Genomic DNA, 17859 nt, shown 5'->3' with positions numbered 1-17859 from the left:
AGGCCTCCTGGAAGCGCTGTTACTCCAGAAAGAGGAAATGCCCCTTCTCTTGCGAGCTGAATGACTCGGTCTCTCCTATTTATAGCCAGAAAATCTACTCGAGCCCTCTATCAAAAACATCAGTTACTATAAAGCCAAGTTAAAAGAACCAATCCTCAGCTCCATCCGCTCTGGGCATTCCTCATAGTTCCTCCTGGGCGGCTGCTCTTCCCGGGGCGCCCAGCTGCCACCCCTACTCCCAGCACAGTCAGCTCTCCCCGGTCCACTGCCAAATCCCATCGCCGTCCCTACCGCAGCCGTGGAAGGGCCCCATACCCTGAATGAACATCCCTAACTAGGCTTCAGCACGCATTATTCCTTTCTCCTAAACCATACACAGTTGGGCCCGGCGCCGACGTCGGAACACGCAAAGCTGCAGTAATTGGAGACGTCACGACCCAACCAGGCTCCCGGACGCCCTTCCCGAGGGCCCCGGCCCCGCCCCCGCTGGCCTCCTAGTCCAGGCCCCGCCCCCGCTGCCCTCCCGGCCTCGGCCCCGCCCCTTCGCTGGCGTCCGGGACTCGGCCCCGCCCCTTCGCTGGCGTTCCAACCCTGGCACCGCCCCTCCGCTGGCCTCCAGCCTCGGCCCCGCCCCCGCTGGCCTCCTAGTCCAGGCCCCGCCCCCGCTGCCCTCCCGGCCTCGGCCCCGCCCCTTCGCTGGCGTCCGGGCCTCGGCTCCGCCCCTTCGCTGGCGTTCCAACCCTGGCCCCGCCCCTCCGCTGGCCTCCAGCCTCGGCCCCGCCCCTCCGCTGGCGTCCCGGCCCCGGCCCCGCCCCTCCGCTGACGCCCAGGCCCCGCATCCCGTGGACGTCTCGGCCCCGCCCCTCCGCTGCCGCCCCGTCCTAGCTCACCCTCCCCAGGCCCCGCCCCACGTTGGCCTCGCCACTCTCGGACAAAGGCCCCGCCCTCTTACGTAACTTCCTACTAACCCGGAAGGAGATTTCCGGAAGCGAAGGTCGCGCTCTGGTAAGTGAATTCTGGTCTTTGAGGTTTAAACCCGGGCTCCTGTGCCCCTTCCCGGCTCCGTTCTTCGCCCGAGGCCCGAGGGTTCCTGCGGGGGTCACAGGCCCCGCGCCCGGCCGTCACGCCCGCGGGGAGAGGCTCGGGGCGCGGGTCCCGGAGTCGCCCGCAGGCCCTCCCTAGCCCCCGGTCCGCTCCGGGCACGGTGTCGCCGTGGTCCCCGGACTGGGGGAGGAGAGCGGCCGGTTCCTGCCCCAGCGCTGTGGGGCGGGGTGTGGGGGGGCGGGCGGCGGGGGTCACGCGGCCCGGCGAGGGGCCTGTGGATGGATAAGTAACAGCCGGCCATACCCCTGTGTGCGGTTGTTGGACATGCTCTTGTCTTCCACTCAAAACCAAGTTTAAACCCTCTCCTACTTTTATGTGATTTTTTAAAAAAACATTTGAGAGAGGGAGCGAGCGCGCGCACGATCGGGAGGAGGAGCAGAGGGCGAAGCGGACCCCGCTGAGCAGGGACCCCGGGACCCCCGGGGATTGTGGCCTGAGCCGAGGCTCGACCCCAGGACCCTGGCCTGACCTGAGCCGCCCAACCGCCCCCTTTTATGTGATCTTTTACTAATAGGATCTGAAAGCTGAAGTTTCCGGCTAAGTTTATGATTTCTTCAGATTTCTTCTGTCCCGCCCCGGGTTGTTGTGGAACTTTGTCCTAACGTGTCTCATCTGATCCTAATAAATACGTTGCTGAAAGGTACTTCCGTTCCTGATTTTGTCTGTTTTCCCCTGCCAATAATAGGGTCTGTTTTCCCCTGCCAATAATCTCAACAGGAAATTTTTTGATGTACTGATGTGATGTTTTTGGGGAAAAAAAAAAAAAGACAAAAGTTTTTGATCAGTGTGAGTAAGACCATGAGATAGAGGCGCGCCAGTTGCTCAAGAGGATGCACTGTGGGCTGGAGTCTTCAGGAGCAGGGGTGAGAAGGGCGGGCCTCACCAGGATTGAAACCACCTCCCGTGCAAAGCAGGATGGTGGACTCCAGGAGCCTCTCCTTTCACATCTCTGCCTGAAATAAGTGCAGAACAAATGCATCTGTCCGCCAAGGAATAAGACTTGTCTCTGCGAGGGCGGCGTATTAGTGGGCAGACCAGAGAGGAGGGCATCCTCCCTCCAGCAATCCTCCGTTCAGCATACACTGGGAGACTGCGAGGTGCGGGTCACATACACTCCCTCATCCTGAATGTCAGGGGACACGCAGCTTCCCGGGGTTCCCCTCTGTCTGCAGGTATATTATCCCCGTTCCCTGGTGGTTGAGTAGCCAGCGGAGGATACAGATGCCACACGCTCATCTCCTCCCCGTGTGCGTGCCTGTAGCCTAGCGATGGCACATTTCTCCAAACCAGGCGGTGGCATCTCAGGACTGATGGTGCCGAGAGTTGCACAGAGTGGAAGGAAGGTGATGACACAGGAAGGTCTCTTTCTCTGCAAAAGTTCGTTTATCTGTTGATGATGCTCCTCTACTACTCTCGGGGTCTCAGCTGTCTTGCCTGACACATTTCCTCACTCACCCTGGCTTCTCTCCTACTCTCCCGCCTCCAAACCAGTTCCATCTCTGAACCATGACATGGAACTTGTGAAGTGGCTGCATTTAGGGGACCTTCACGGGAAGTGCTTCATGCCCAGACTCAGATTAGGGACCAGGACTGGACACCATGGTATCAATAAGGTTTGCCAGTAGGTACCGTCTAAGGGCCAAATCTGGATGTACTGTTAGCTCTTCACATACCAGGATTAAAGAAATGACACATTAGTAATAAGTGAATCTCAGAAATACCTAAAAAATCCTGGAGAAGAATACCAGTAAAGGGAAATGGCTTCACAAAGTAAATGTGTGCATCTGAACTAGAAATAGTCATAATTTGCAGTAGAAGGGAGAGATTACAAACAGAACTATGACAAATTGAGGTGGTACCTTAACACACAATGAGTATTTTATTCACTAATTGCTATTTAAAATCAACCTAAATGTTTAACATAAAGAGGATTTTAAAATTGTTCACAGCACAACGCTCCCAACCAGACATTAGTGTTCATGGATCTGTAAAGAATCGACTCTCCTGCAGATATCTGAGGGTAAGTTGGAGTTTGCTGGGCCACTAGATGTCACCTTTCATGTTATGATATATGCCAGCCTCATTGTCCCTCCAAATTGCAAAGAAATCTTTATCCATGACCAACTCATGAGGTTCCCTCTGCAGAAGCCAGGAATTCATAATATACATACATACATACGTATAGATTTAGATGAAATGACAAGTCTTTATTACCATTTTACTAAATACGTAAGAGACTGAATATATTTTATTTTTATAAACATGTATTAAATGTTTTTCTAATTGTTGATGTACATTTACATACTGTTTTTATTTTTGTAGCTTTATCATGTATACACAGGCACATACTTTGTTCTTATAATCTTAATGCAGTGAAACCAAAATCCTTTCATTATGCCCTTTGCTTATTTTTCTTGTGGAAGGCATCCCCTGTTTCACATTAAAAAGTGATGGCAGGGACGCCTGGGTGGCTCAGTGGTTGAGCGTCTGCCTTTGGCTCAGGGCGTGATCCTGGAGTCCCGGGATTGAGTCCCATGTCAGGCTCCCTCCCTGCATGGAGCCTGCTTCTCCTCTGCCTGTGTCTCTGCCGCTCTATCTCTCATGAATGAATAAATAAAATCTTTTAAAAAAAAGTAAAAATAAAAAAAAAGTGATGGCATTCCATTTAGTTCTAATATTGTATCATTAAAAATTGTGTAACTACTTAATTTTAATTGTGGTAAGTTTGAGATAATGTATCTTCATATATAATTTCACCAAGCTTATTTTTTTTTTCTGCTCCAAATTGTTTTGGCTATATCCTGACCCAAAATCAAATTTGACACAAAAATGGCTTTTAAGATAATTCTCAGTTTTTATGTGAAATACCATGTGTTACTTTTAAATCTGGATTGCACCAAATTTCTATAGTCCCCAAGGTTTTTATGTCATAGTGTCCTCTAGTTTAAGGATTGGTTGGGTAGGCTTCATTCTTGTCATTTTTTGTCCTCAAAAGTTTTAAAAATATTTTTACACAGGTCTACCATATGATTTCAGATGGAAGCCATAATATTTTGCTATTGTAAGTAGAGACTTTTTTTAATGTGTCTAATTTTTAAACTACTGTGACTAAAGAAAGTATTGATTTCAGTATATTAAGCATAGATTTGTCCACTTCTTAAAAAATGTTTATTAGGTATGACCATTAAAAAGGATTCTCCTGTTTGTTAGAATTTGAAATCCTGTCTTCTGAGAATAGCTACCGTTCCAATTCTTTATTGACTATTTCTGACACAGGCATCCTGGGCCATAGCAGCAGCCCTAACCAGCCCCCTGTCCACAGCCTTAACTTTAGTGGGACTGCTTCTTTGTCTGCCACTGAGTATGCTTACTAAGTTTCTCTTGATTAACAGGAAATAATCCCCAGTATTTAACATGAATTTTAAATATTTTTAATTATTTTGAAAAGTCAGATGTTTTTCTAAGGGTCTGCTGATGTGATCTAATTATTGGGGTATTTAAATTTTTTTACTGAAGTGACGCCTAGGTCATCTCTGCCTTTGGCTTGGGTTGTGATCCCGGAGTCCTGTGTCAGGCTCCCTGTAATGGAGCCTGCATCTCCCTGTGCCTATGTCTCTGCTTCTCTCTCTGGGACTCTCATGAATAAATAAGTAATCTTTTTAAAAATATAAATAACTGATAAATTTTTAAATTTGTTATGTTTATGCTTTTCTTTTGCTCTCACACACTTCCATCTGCCTCACCAGTTTCACTGTCAACACCCTATGCCAGGCAAATATCTTCTTTTTAAAATTAATCAAACCCTTCTAGTTTTACTGCATTCCTCAGCAAAAGACTCATTTACTAACACAAATCTATTCCTGTTTCTTGCTTTCAATTCTCCAGTAGATTCCCATTACCTTTAAAAATTAAAAAAATAATTTTATTTATTCATGGGAATACACAGAGAGGAGAGAGAGAGAGGCAGAGACACAGGCAGAGGGAGAAGCAGGCTCCATGCAGGGAGCCCGACAGGGGACTCGATCCCAGGACTCCAGGATCACGCCCTGGGCCAAAGGCAGGCACCAAACCACTGAGCTACCCAGGGATCCCCTAAATAAATAAAATCTTAAAAAAAAAAAAAGTTAAAAACCAATCTAATTACAATGACCTTGGTTCCTGAAATCTGCTTGTTTGCCACCATGTCAAGTTCATCCCATTACACCATTACCTTCCAGTGTGTTTTCACTTCCTGGGGCACAGCAGGTTCTGCTTGTGTCCACAGTGTTCTACTTGCTTCCTGTCTTTACTAAACTTTCTGAGGCTTTCCCCTTTAAATTTTTAAGGCATCAGATAAATTATACATACATTTTAATAGTATTTCCCCAAATGAAACACAAATGAAATGCTTTAGTATTTGAATATCTTTGTCATTATTTCTTTAAATAATCTCTTCTAAACTAGACTTAATTCCACAAGGGCAGATGATCTCTCTCATTTATTCATCCATGGATTTCACTGTCTGGTACAGTCTTTTCTCTGAGTTGACTTGAAATTTTTATTTATTAATGACAAAAGGAGATCATCACTTGTTCTCAAATGACTCAAAGGTTGTAGTAAGTAGGTTAAAAATACAACATGTCAAAGGTACATGAAAATCAAAAAGTTCATCAACTAAAATAAACATACTAACGATCTTTTACTGTCAGAAGATTAAAATGTTATTAAAGAAAATGACAAAGCATTTCTTAATGCATCCTACCTAAAAGGAAAATATATTGCATGATTCTTCTTCAAAAATAATATATTCTGTAAAGAAATGTCCTAAGATTTTAAAATTTATATTCTTTTACCATCAGTTTAAAACAGAACACTATTTAGAGAAAGTAAAAATTCCATGGTTGGGCAGCCCCAGTGGCGCAGCGGTTTAGCGCCGCCTGCCACCGGGGGCATGATCTGGAGACCCAGGATCGAGTTCCACGTCGGGCTCCCTGCATGGAGCCTGCTTCTCCCTCTGCCTGTGTCTCTGCCTCTCTCTCTCTGTGTGTGTCTCTGTGCATAAATAAATAAATAAATGTTAAAAAAAAAAAAAAGTCCATGATCTTTAAAAAAAAAAAATCCATAGTTATCAGAGGGTGAGAATGGTGAAGAGTGGGAGTTGTTTAGGCACAAGTTTCAGATTTAAAAGATGGAAAGAGTTCTGGAGATAGTGGTGACAATTGCACATTATGAATGTATCAACATCATTGGACTGTACACTTAAAAATGATGAGGATTGGGGCGCCTGGTGGGCTCAGTCAGTTGAGCATGCAACTCTTGATCTTAGGGTTGTTAAGTTCAAGCCCCATGTTGGGTGTAAAGATCACTTAAAAAATAAAATCAGAGGGTGCCTAAGTGGCTCATTTGGTTAGGCAGCTACTTTTGCCTCGGGTCATGATCCCCGGGTCCTGGGATCCAGCCCCATGTTGGGCTCCCTGCCAGCAGAGAGTCTGTTCTCCCTCTGTCCCTCCCCCTGGCTTGGGCTTGCTCTCTCTCAAACACATAAAGTCTTTTTTAAAAAAAATTTTTTAATAAAATCTTAAAAGATCAGAATGGTAAATGTTATAATGTATTTTACTACAAAAAGAATAAAATGGAAAAATGTCCTATTTATAGTAAGATCAATGCTTAGTGATCATTCACTCTGGAAATAACCTGTCAAACTATATAATTCATTTACTTAGTAGAAAAAAATCTCATTTTTAGGAAGTGAAGGGAGAAATAAATCAATGTGCGAGTTTAAAGGCATTGAGAAGGTTTGAAATGTTTAAGAAGATGGAAGATTAGTCACCAAATAAGAATGATGTTACCAGATATACTTGAAGGTCACTATGAGTTGTGACTTTACATATAAAAGAGAGGCAAGGGCAGCCTGGGTGGCTCAACAGTTTAGCGCTGCCTTCAGCCCAGGGTGTCGGTGTGGGTGACCCGGGGATAGAGTCCCACATCAGGCTCCCTGCATGGAGCCTGCTTCTCCCTCTGCCTGTGTCTCTGCCTCTCTCTCTGTCTCTCATGAGTAAATAAATAAAATCTTAAAAAAAAAAAAAAAAAAGAGGGAGAGGCGATATTTTCATCCTGTGTTGCCACATACAGTCATGGAATAGACAGGTATTTGGAGTCACTTTCTGTTGAAGCCTTGGTCAGCAGACATAGTAAAGAGACAAATAACATTAGTAAACATCTATTGAAATGAGTAAATTAAACTGGTCCGTTAAAATGACGAGGGCTGGAGACTGACATTTGAGAATTGGGGCAATGCTGTGTTTCCGTGCAATAGAAAACATGGACACGGGAGCTAATTTTGTGAAAAAGCAAGGACAGTAGGTTGTAAAAACAGAGTGGGGCCTCTGTAATGTTAGGGATACTCTTCCGGGTAAAATCCAGGTATGATGTGTAACCTTTAAAATTTGAGATTAGGAGGCAGGCAAAGGAAAATTCAAACTTTACCTGTAACACTTTTCTAATGTATGCTTATGTGCCACTGTATGCTGGTATGCATGAAGCTTTGTCATGTTACTAAAGTTGCTTTGAACCTATGATGATGGCACTTACTAAATAACAAAATCTTAATTAGAATTCTTTTGAGGCAAAATGAACAAATGTATGTATATCTCCCAAGCACAGTCACATAAAATAAAATCTTGTTATCTGTTCTTGACATGAGATACAAATGGGTGAGTTAAACCTACTTCTGTTTATGACTCATTAGAAATACACTTACTATGGATGTTTTAAGGGAGGATTTACAATTTATGCTTTCAAAGATACACAAAATCAAACAATGAAATTCACGGAAGTTGCAGCTAATACAATTTGCTAAAAACTTTAGCTGGAGTAAATAAATGTCCTAAAATCCTTTCATTCTGTAATTTCTGGAAGTACTACTCTGTAAAGATTGATGGACATGACAGTAGGCTCTAACCCACATATTCCTGTGATTCTCTGATGCAGGGAATTTTAAGGGGTAAATTTGTAAGATGGATGTCCTTGAACCCTCAAAATGAAGTCACTAAATTAACTTTACCATAAAATGCATTCTTTTCTTAGAGATTTTTTTATTTATTCATTAGAGCATGAGCAGGGGAAGGGCAGAGGGAGAAGCAGACTCCCCACTGAGCAGGGCACCTGACAAAGACAACCAACTCAGCCACCCAGACACCCCCATAAAGTGCATTCTTACTAATCTTGTTTCATAACAAAACCCATTCAGAACAAATCTAAAGGTCAGCGTTGGAGTGATACTGCTGGAGACCCTTCTTGGAGAAGACGATGCCGATATTGTATCCAGAGGGCTGAGAAGTTGAGGAAATAGTACATGAACAGATACCCAATTCTGAGAACTTTCACAATGTTTCCACGTGTGGCAGGTGCCAGAAATCCTGTTTAGGAATCGGGAGTGAATTGGCTTTTCATATTCTTCCTAAATTGAGGGTCCTTCTACCATCTCTCCAAGCAACCATAGTCAGAGCCTCAACTTTGGAGAGCTGTCTCCCCACTTCTTTGGAGCACAGGGCATGTTCCTATCGGTCCTGCTGGGGATTAGTTCCAGGTGAAGGACTGGACCTCGTAACAAGTGGGCAGCGAGAGTTTCATGGCTCCTTTCCCCTTCCTCAGCTTTGCCACCCATTGCTGACACTGTGTACAAGTGACAACTCCGAAGAGACATGGCAACGGAGCAACTAAGAATGGAATCACAAGTGAGTAGGGAGTTATTCTTTCTACTGAAATAGCATGTCTGTCACCATCTGGTGGACATATAATCATTCATGTTCTAAGTACACTCAACTTTCCAAGAACTGGAATGCTCATGCTTGGTCGACTCATCATCTCTTTCCCAATGTTATGTTAATACATCTCAGCCTCAGTTAATGCCCTGTATTTTCAAGAGAGAAGGTTTCTTGTTTGTTTGTTTTCATATCCATCACATGCCCTAGTTGGTACCAAAAATTCACTCATTAACCATTTTATTGACTGTAAGGACTTAGGATTCAGATCAATGCAGGTGATAAATATGAATAAGGAGCAAAACTTCACAGCCCTGTAGGAAAGCAGATGTTCTTACATGTGAGCTCAGTCAATCCAGTATTATATGTGCTGGGCAGGGAAGGGAGTGCTAATTAATATTAAGGGAAAAATGAATAATGGTCATGCCAGAGAAGCCAATGAGTCTTTTTATTTTCCTCCAAATTTAAACCTCTTAAAAGTTTTGATAGAATGTATTTATACTTTTTGAAACTTATAAAAGAAAAGTAATTCATTACTTCTTCGTCCCAAATCCATATTTTACCCCCTCATTGTAATTTCCCTTTGTTCAAATTTGGTAGCTGGAAACGATGTATAGGGAGGTATAGTTTCCTTAATTTTGACTGTAATTCAGGAGAAGGAGTATAGGAGGTAAAATAAAACTTAGGGACCCGGGCAGCCCTGGTGGCTCAGCAGTTTAGCGCCGTCTTCGGCCTAGGGTGTGATCCTGGAGACCCGGGATGGAGTCCCACATCAGGCTCCCTGCATGGAACCTGCTTTCCCCTCTGCCTGTGTCTCGGTCTCTTTCTTTCTCTCATGAATAAATAAATAAATCTTTAAAAAAAAAAAAAAAACCTTAAGGACCCTTAGAAATTTTTGATGAGCTGGAGAGACAAGAACAATAAAGTGGCTTTAAGTAAGCTTGAACAGAGACCAGATAAAAGCATAATGATAACTGATATGTGGAAGGCCGCAGGCCACAGGAAGGGTCAGGCTAATACTATCCTTCATTACAAAAGTCTCAGAGCCTCTGAATTATGCTCATGAATCACTTAGCCTTATATTTTATAATAAATGCTTAAATTGGGTGGCCTGGGTGGCTCCGTGCTTTAGCACTGCCTTCAGCCCAGGGTGTGATCCTGGAGACCTGGAATTGAGTCCCATGTCGGGCTCCCTACAAGGAGCCTGCTTCTCCCTCTGCCTATGCACCTCTCTCTCTCTCTCTCTCTCTCTCTCTCTCTCTTTCGGTCTCTCATTAATAAAATCTTTTTTAAAAAATAAACACTTAAATTATGTGAAGGTAAAAGGATGTGCTGTTGATCTCATATCCTGTACAAATTGTTAAGTTTTGCAGAACTATGGACATTGCTTCAGTACTCTCTGACATTTATTGAATAAAACTAGAAATTGTATTTAAGAAATGTTTGCTAGGGGGATCCCTGGGTGGCGCAGCGGTTTGGCGCCTGCCTTTGGCCCAGGGCGGATCCTGGAGACCCAGGATCGAATCCCACGTCGGGCTCCCGGTGCATGGAGCCTGCTTCTCCCTCTGCCTGTGTCTCTGCCTCTCTCTCTCTCTCTCTCTCTGTGTGACTATCATAAATAAATAAAAATTTAAAAAAAAAAAAAAAAGTAAGAAATGTTTGCTAGGGGATCCCTGGGTGGCCCAGGGCATGATCCTGGAGACCCAGGATGGAGTCCCATGTCGGGCTGTGTGCATGGAGCCTGCTTCTCCCTCTGCCTGTGTCTGTGCCTCTCTCTCTCTCTGTGTGTCTCTCATGAATAAATAAATAAAATAATTTTTAAAATGCTAGTTAGTATCTACTACATCATTGGATCTTTAAGAACTCATAAAAGGTCAGTACACTTGTGGATAACAAAGCTGAGGTCATAAAGGGGAACAATCTAATCCTAGTACTTACAAAATGGAAGGTTGTGTAATGAGCCCATAGATTTACTTGAAATTGGAGAAAAGTGTTTTAAAGTTTTCAAAAGAAACCTTTATACTCATCCTCTGGCAGTCTTAATTACAAGTTTATCAGGAAATCCACAGATTATACATCTCATCCGATCTCTTTATAATGAAATTTATGTGTTTACAATGTGTGTCTGGGTATATCTTAAAGCCAGATACCTAGGTGTGCACTGTAAATAATGACCAAACCCAACATCCTGTTTGAGCTATGTGTATATGCATGCCTCATGCTTCCTTAGTGCTGTCACCTGTACCATCCTCCCCTGACTACTGGCAGAGATGGTCCTGTCTGAAAACATCCATAATCTTCTAGGAATCCGTGACCTTTGCAGATGTAGCTGTAGACTTCACTCAAGAAGAGTGGACCCTGCTAGACAGGTCCCAGAGACAACTCTTCAGAGATGTGATGCTGGAGAATATCAGTCACCTGGTCTCAATTGGTGAGTCTCTTATATTATGTATTCATTCAACAGCTGTATAGAAAAGATTCCTCATTTCTCACTGAAGACTGTCTTGATTCTTTCTTAACTTTCAAAACTACTTTATCACAATCTTTTTCACATTTTACTTTTGTCATCCACTAGAAGGTAATCTTCTCACACAATTTCATGTCTTTCGTGCTACTCAATCTCCACAACACCCAAACAGTGGTGGGAAATCATTATTTTTGAATTGGTAAGTAAATATATTGACTTTTAAAATAATACATTTTTTTGTGTAGGTACTGACCAACCACAGTATTAAAACAAAAATAAAAAAATAAAAATAAAAATAAAACAGAAAGAGGGGCAGCCCTGGTGGCTCAGTGGTTTAGCGCCGCCTTTGGTCCAGAGTGTGGTCCTGGGACCCGGGATCGAGTCCCATGTCAGGCTCCCTGCGTGGAGCCTGCCTCTCCCTCTGCCTGTGCCTCTGTCTGTCTCTCTCTTTGTCTCTCATGAATAAATAAATGAAATCTTTTAAAAGATAATAAAACAATAAAATAATAATAATAAAAAGAAAAAGAAAAACTAACCAGGGGCACCTGGGAGATGCTATCAGTTGAGCATCCAACTTTTGGTTTCAGTTTGTGATCTCATGGTCGTGGGATTGAGCCCTGCATTGAGCTCCATGCTCAATGCAGAGTCTGCTTAAGTTTTTCTCTCGTACTTCTTTGGCTCCTCTCCCTGGCACTCTCTCCCTCAAATTAATAAATATTTTAAAAGAGGGGGTGTAGGGCACCTGGTGGCTCAGTGGTTGAACATCTGCCTTAGGCTCAGGTCATGGTCCTGGGGTCCTGGAATGGAGTCCTGCATCGGGCTCTCAACAGAGAGCCTGCTTCTCCCTCTGCCTGTGTCTCTGCCTCTCTCTCTGGGTCTCTCATGAATAAATAAATAAAATCTTTGAAAACAAAAACAAAAAACAGATAAATGGTTTTTCATATAAAACCTAGATTTTTCTGATGGAATTGTATTTATTGGGTTCATTTAAGATATAATATTCACACTGTGAATACTTGTGTCATTGTATTAAAATACTGAAGATTGTCTTTGAACTTAGTTAGGCATCAACAATGATAGCTCCTTAATGTCTTTGAGAAAATTTAAGAATTAAAATTCTGTTGGTGAAGGACTATCCATGTTGTTTTCAACATACTCTTCCCTGGAATTAAATTCTGAGGTTACCTTATTCTTTCTCATTAGTTGGCCCTATACTGATAATCATGCACTGTTATGAGCACAAAAGTCAAAATTCAATTATTTCTTTTCTATGAACAGGCAAACAGCTCTACAAATCAGATACAATTTCCCACTTGGAACCAGGAGTGAAACTTTCAAAAGAAGGGATAAGTTTGCTGCAATGCCAGAGTCTAGGTGAGCTACAGGAAGAACTTAGTGAGTAGACCCTAAGAATCATCAAATGAAATTTAGTGACTTTTTAAAAAGACAGTATGATAGGGGAAAACTTCTTCAGATACTGTATTACACTTTACAGGTGACAATTTCTATTCTGTCTTTGGGAAGGTAATAGTTAGGTACTTACTTACTTACTGGAGTTAAAATATACACAGTAGCACTTTTTGGGGTTCTCCTCTATGAAGATTTTCCCTCTTTTCCTCCCCAGCTTGCCATCTCCATCTTATTTTCCTTATATTTCAGTCCTAAAAATGTCAACTCTTGATGTCATGTTTATTCTCATGTTATATTCCTTAATTTGACACTTTCTCATGTTATTATTTGAAACACACTCAAATGACCATTTAGTGTCTTCAACATTTTAATTCCCTCAATGTCACTATGGGAATTATTTCCCCAATCATTTCAGATAAAGAAGATGGTCCTAAAAAACAAGAAATGATATTCATGCAGCATATCTGCAAGAAGGACACAGCATTAATCAGTGCAATGGTAAGCTTTAAGGGTGTGAACCTGTGCTTCCAAATGATCTGGGTATTTAATAAGTAAGGAATTGGGCAAAATTGCCCAATCATAGTTTAAGCTGGAATCCAGGGTTTTCACAGCAGGAAGTTTTGCTTAACTTAATTTTAAGGAAGAAATTAATCTGAAGTCAAAACCATAATCTGAGGTCTTATAAACAGACAGCTGCATGATTATGACTTATTATATACTTAACATTTGAAACATAGTAATGTCTTTCATCAGGTATCTCTACATTTGGGATACTACAAGAAAGAAAATCTCTATGCTTGCCAGAGACGAATACCCCATGTTTATGTAAATACATGCAAACAATTTTGTAGGAGTCTGTCACTGAATGATGACTATAGAATTCATATGCAGGTTAAGGAAGGGAGGAATAAATGTGAGCAAAGTTTTAACAGTCTCTCATTTCCTTTCAAAAAGCAGAGATCGCACACTCAAGAGGATCCTTTTGAATGCAATGATCTGGGAGAAAATTTTACTGAAATACTAACATGGACTCAATATGTGGTACCTAAAATAGGAAAGAATCCCTTTATCAGCAAAGAATGTGGAAAAGACAGCAGTTATTTGACATCTTTTAATATACATAAGCAGAGTCACACTGTAAGTAAATCATATGAATGTCATCAACGTGAGAAAGGCTTTATTCAAAGCTCTGCCCTTAGGCAACCCAGTAATACTCAAAATGGGGAGAAAACATTTGAATGTCATGAATGTGGGAAAGCCTTTGGAAAAAGTTCTAACCTTAGACGACATGAGATGATTCACACTGGAGTGAAACCACATGGTTGTCATCTATGTGGGAAAGCCTTCACTCATTGTTCCGACCTTAGAAAACATGAGAGAATACACACTGGAGAAAAATCATATGGATGTCATCTATGCGGGAAAGCCTTCAGTAAAAGTTATAACCTTAGGCGCCACGAGAGGATTCACACTAGGAAAAAGATGCATGAATGTCATCTATGTGGGAAAGCCTACACTCAATGTTCTGACCTTAACAAACATGAAAGAACTCACTTTGGAGAGAAACCATATGAATGCAATCTATGTGGGAAGACATTCAGTAAAACTTCTTACCTTAGACAACATGAGCGAACTCATAATGGAGAGAAACCATATGAGTGTCATCTCTGTGGGAAGGCATTCACTCACTGTTCTCACCTTAGAAAACATGAGAGAACTCACACTGGAGAGAAACCATACGAATGTCATCTGTGTGGGAAAGCTTTCACTGAATCTTCTGTACTTAGACGACACGAGAGAACCCACACCGGAGAGAAACCGTATGAATGTCCTCTGTGTTGGAAAGCCTTTACTGATTCTTCTGTCCTTAAACGACATGAAAGAACTCACACTGGAGAGAAACCTTATGAATGCCACCTATGTGGGAAAGCTTTCAATCACTCTTCTGTCCTTAGGCGACATGAGAGAACTCACACTGGTGAGAAACCATATGAATGCAATGTATGTGGGAAAGCCTTCAACAGAAGCTATAACTTTAGATTGCATAAGAGAATCCACACTGGAGAGAAACCATATAAATGTTATATATGTGGGAAAGCCTTCAGTAAATATTTTAACCTTAGACAACATGAGAAAACACATATAAAGGTAATAAATGTGGAAAACTCACCACCTATAGCTTCAAACTATAAACACTCTTGAGGGCTCAAATACTCAAGAAATGCTGTTTGTAATCAGTATGGGAGAGCATTTATTCATCCTTATTACTTCACTCAACTTAGATTAATCCAAAGTGGAGAGAATCCATATGTGGTCCATCTATATGATAAAACCTTCAAATAATGTACATGAAAGAATGTAAATGAAGTGAATGTGGAAGAATTTCCATACATAGTTCTCTTTTAAAAAAATGAAGTCACATGTCAGAGAAAATCTATGTAATCATTGTAGAAATACCTTCATTTATCCTTTAAATAAATTGTGCAGGAGAGATTCTAGATCTGTAATCACTGTGCACTCATTCAATTTAGCAACACATCTGGCATGCAGAAGAAATGTGCTAAAGCGATAAATAAGTGGGAAACAATCATTAGTAGGAAGACAAGAGAATGTTGTGGCCAAAGGGTTGTGTTCAACAAGAACTAGGACATGAAAAAGATTGAAGACGGAGTATCCTATTTCCAGGATGCCTAATATACTTCCACTAATTTCTGCAGTGACAAAACACTGCCTCTAGTAGTGACAACACTATTTGGCAAAACTAAAAGTAGAAGCAAAGACAACCTGACCTTGCCCCATATCCTTGTCACAACAGCTACAAATCCACAATTCACCCAACTGAGGATCCCTAGGAGTCCCAGCTCCTCCACCATGCAAATACAGAAAGCTAGAAGAGCAGTTAACGCTTCTCTTCTGCCAGGACAACAAAAGGCTGAGTTGTTCGTTGGTACTCTTTTGAACATTAATAAGTAATCGTGATTCACAAGTGGCAAAAACAAAGATGCAAATCTTTATTTTATTAAATGTCATGAGGGAATATGCAATGCCTTTTTCAATCCTTGATTTGTACTTTCATTTGAATATATGATTGATGTGTCCTCAAACTGATGTTTTCCATGTGGAACCTCTATTAAAGTCACGCACTAATGTCACTAACAGGATATAGTTTCCCAAACCTTGAACTATTGAAGTTCTCCATCTTCTCATGTTTCTTATAACTTCTTCTATTTTGTATAGTAATATAAGTTTTCCTAACTCCAATCTAAAGATACATGTGGATCTGTTCCTTGTGTCTTTTATCAGCTTTCCTGCTGCTTTGCAAAGATGTTTTTGTATTTTTTAATTTTACACATTGTCTTAAAAAAAAAAAAAAAAGGAAGAGGCTGAGTTGATGTTTTACCCAGACAAGTTTATTATTGTCTTAGTGAGAGGACATCACTTCTTCCATCCAGGAATTAAAATACACTCAGGCTAAATTGCAGCTTTGATTTCATTCATTCATTCATGCCTTTCAGGTCCTTCCTCTATTCCTCTAGATTTATTGAGAACACCTCCCAAAGTACAATAAACTGAGAAGATAAAACACTTTTTTTTCCTCTCTGTCCATCCCCACCTAAAAACTGATGGGGAAAAGGATCCCAGTATTTGAGATCTCTGTATTTCAGTCAGCCTGTGCCAGTCCACAGGTTCATAAACCCATCTACTTATTATTCCCTGGTAGTATACTTTAGCCTATGATTTTCAGTGTCTATACTAAGCAGATTCCCCCAGATGTGGAAATCAGATGGCCTCTTCATGGTTATTACAATCTTCTCTGGTTCCACAAATCTCTGAATTTAATACATTTTTATTTGAATCTTTAATTTTCTGTTGTCTGTCTTACCTCTATTCACACAACTTAACCTGGAAGAAGCCTCAAAATTTGTTTGAACGAATTTCCAACGGATTTTGTTAGGAGTCCAAAAAAGTGGCCTATTTTATCAGGACTGCCCTTTCATGGTGTTCCTTTCCAAATGCTCCAGTAGAAAGTCACTCTGAGTATGATAAGCATGTCATCGAGCTTCCCTTTTCTGATTTTATCAAGTCGTCTCAACACGCTACACTTCAGTTATTTTGAGCAGTTGCTTTGTGTGTATTAGTACAGTTTCATTGCTATCATTGGTCAATTGGTCCAATAAAGCTACTCAGGGCCAAAATGGAAATAATTCACCTGGAGACATTTTAAAGCAAAGAATGATTTATCTCTATTTTTAATACAGATATTTGTCACAATTTTGAATATACTGTTTATATAGGAAAAATTCCTCAGTTTACAACTTGGAATCACATTAAAACTTTCTCATGGGAATGTTTTAATTATCTGCACTTTCCTAATTTAATGTCTTTTTTTTTTTTAAGATTTTATTTATTCATGAGAGATACAGAGAGAGAGAGGCAGGCTCCATGCAGGAAGCCCGATGTGGGAGTTGATCTCGGGACTCTGGAATCATGACCTGAACCAAAGGCACGCTCAACTGCTGAACCACCCAGGCATCCCTACTAACTTAATTTCTTGAGAATGTTATCAAACACCTAAATATCAACACTTTGTCCTCATCTCTTTTAACATACGCCACCATACAGACCAGTTCTGCTGGTTTGTGATGGGAGGTCAGCACACATTTCATCCCTGTACCAAATACCTGGGCCTCCTCAGCCCTGTTGATGTCCAAGGGTGAAATACCCCCATTATCTAGGCAACACAGGCACAGGGTGTGTGTCAGCAGTTGTCTATGGTCAGAGAGGATTTGGTAATTATATGATCTCCACATAGTCCAGTTTCCTTGGTGCTTCTGTGACTTAGAACATCATGGTGTCAGAGTATGTGATCAACGTGGAAAGTGCATACATGATTCTAAGAACATATACATGCTTTAATCATACCTTGTGTGTGCATGCACATGCATATGTTAGGGTTTGTGTATGTTGAGGGTACTGTGTTCAAAGTACGTTAGGGATGCCTGGGTAGCTCAGCAGTTGAGCATCTGCCTTTGGCTCAGGGCATGATCCCGGGATTCAGGATCAAGTCCCACATCGGACCCCTTGCAGGGAGCCTGCTTCTCCCTCTGCCTGTGTCTCTACCTCTCTGTCTCTCAT

General features: G+C 41.7%; 1 protein-coding gene across 4 annotated transcripts; it reads left to right on the top strand.

Annotated features, from left to right (window-relative positions):
* The first annotated feature begins 957 nt into the window (after nt 1-957).
* LOC112925543 (uncharacterized) lies at nt 958-16306 on the top strand. Of its 4 annotated transcripts, XM_026006360.2 has the most exons (8): nt 961-1005; nt 3054-3124; nt 4122-4165; nt 8737-8819; nt 11151-11277; nt 12592-12687; nt 13139-13221; nt 13678-16306. In XM_026006360.2, exons 4-8 carry the CDS (start codon nt 8787-8789, stop codon nt 14923-14925), a joined length of 1587 nt encoding a protein of 528 aa, XP_025862145.1. In that variant the 5' UTR covers nt 961-1005; nt 3054-3124; nt 4122-4165; nt 8737-8786; the 3' UTR covers nt 14926-16306. The 4 variants fall into 4 exon arrangements, with proteins under 4 accessions (XP_072575519.1, XP_025862146.1, XP_025862145.1 ...); XM_072719418.1 differs by lacking the exons at nt 3054-3124; nt 4122-4165 and having other exon boundaries at nt 958-1005; nt 13681-16306; XM_026006361.2 differs by lacking the exons at nt 3054-3124; nt 4122-4165 and having other exon boundaries at nt 958-1005.
* The last annotated feature ends 1553 nt before the right edge of the window (nt 16307-17859 follow it).

This window comes from Vulpes vulpes, chromosome 9 (assembly GCF_048418805.1).
Source record: "Vulpes vulpes isolate BD-2025 chromosome 9, VulVul3, whole genome shotgun sequence".
NCBI lineage: Eukaryota > Metazoa > Chordata > Mammalia > Carnivora > Canidae > Vulpes > Vulpes vulpes.
Note: the sequence above shows the minus strand (reverse complement) of the source record. Positions and strands in the feature narration are given on the sequence as shown.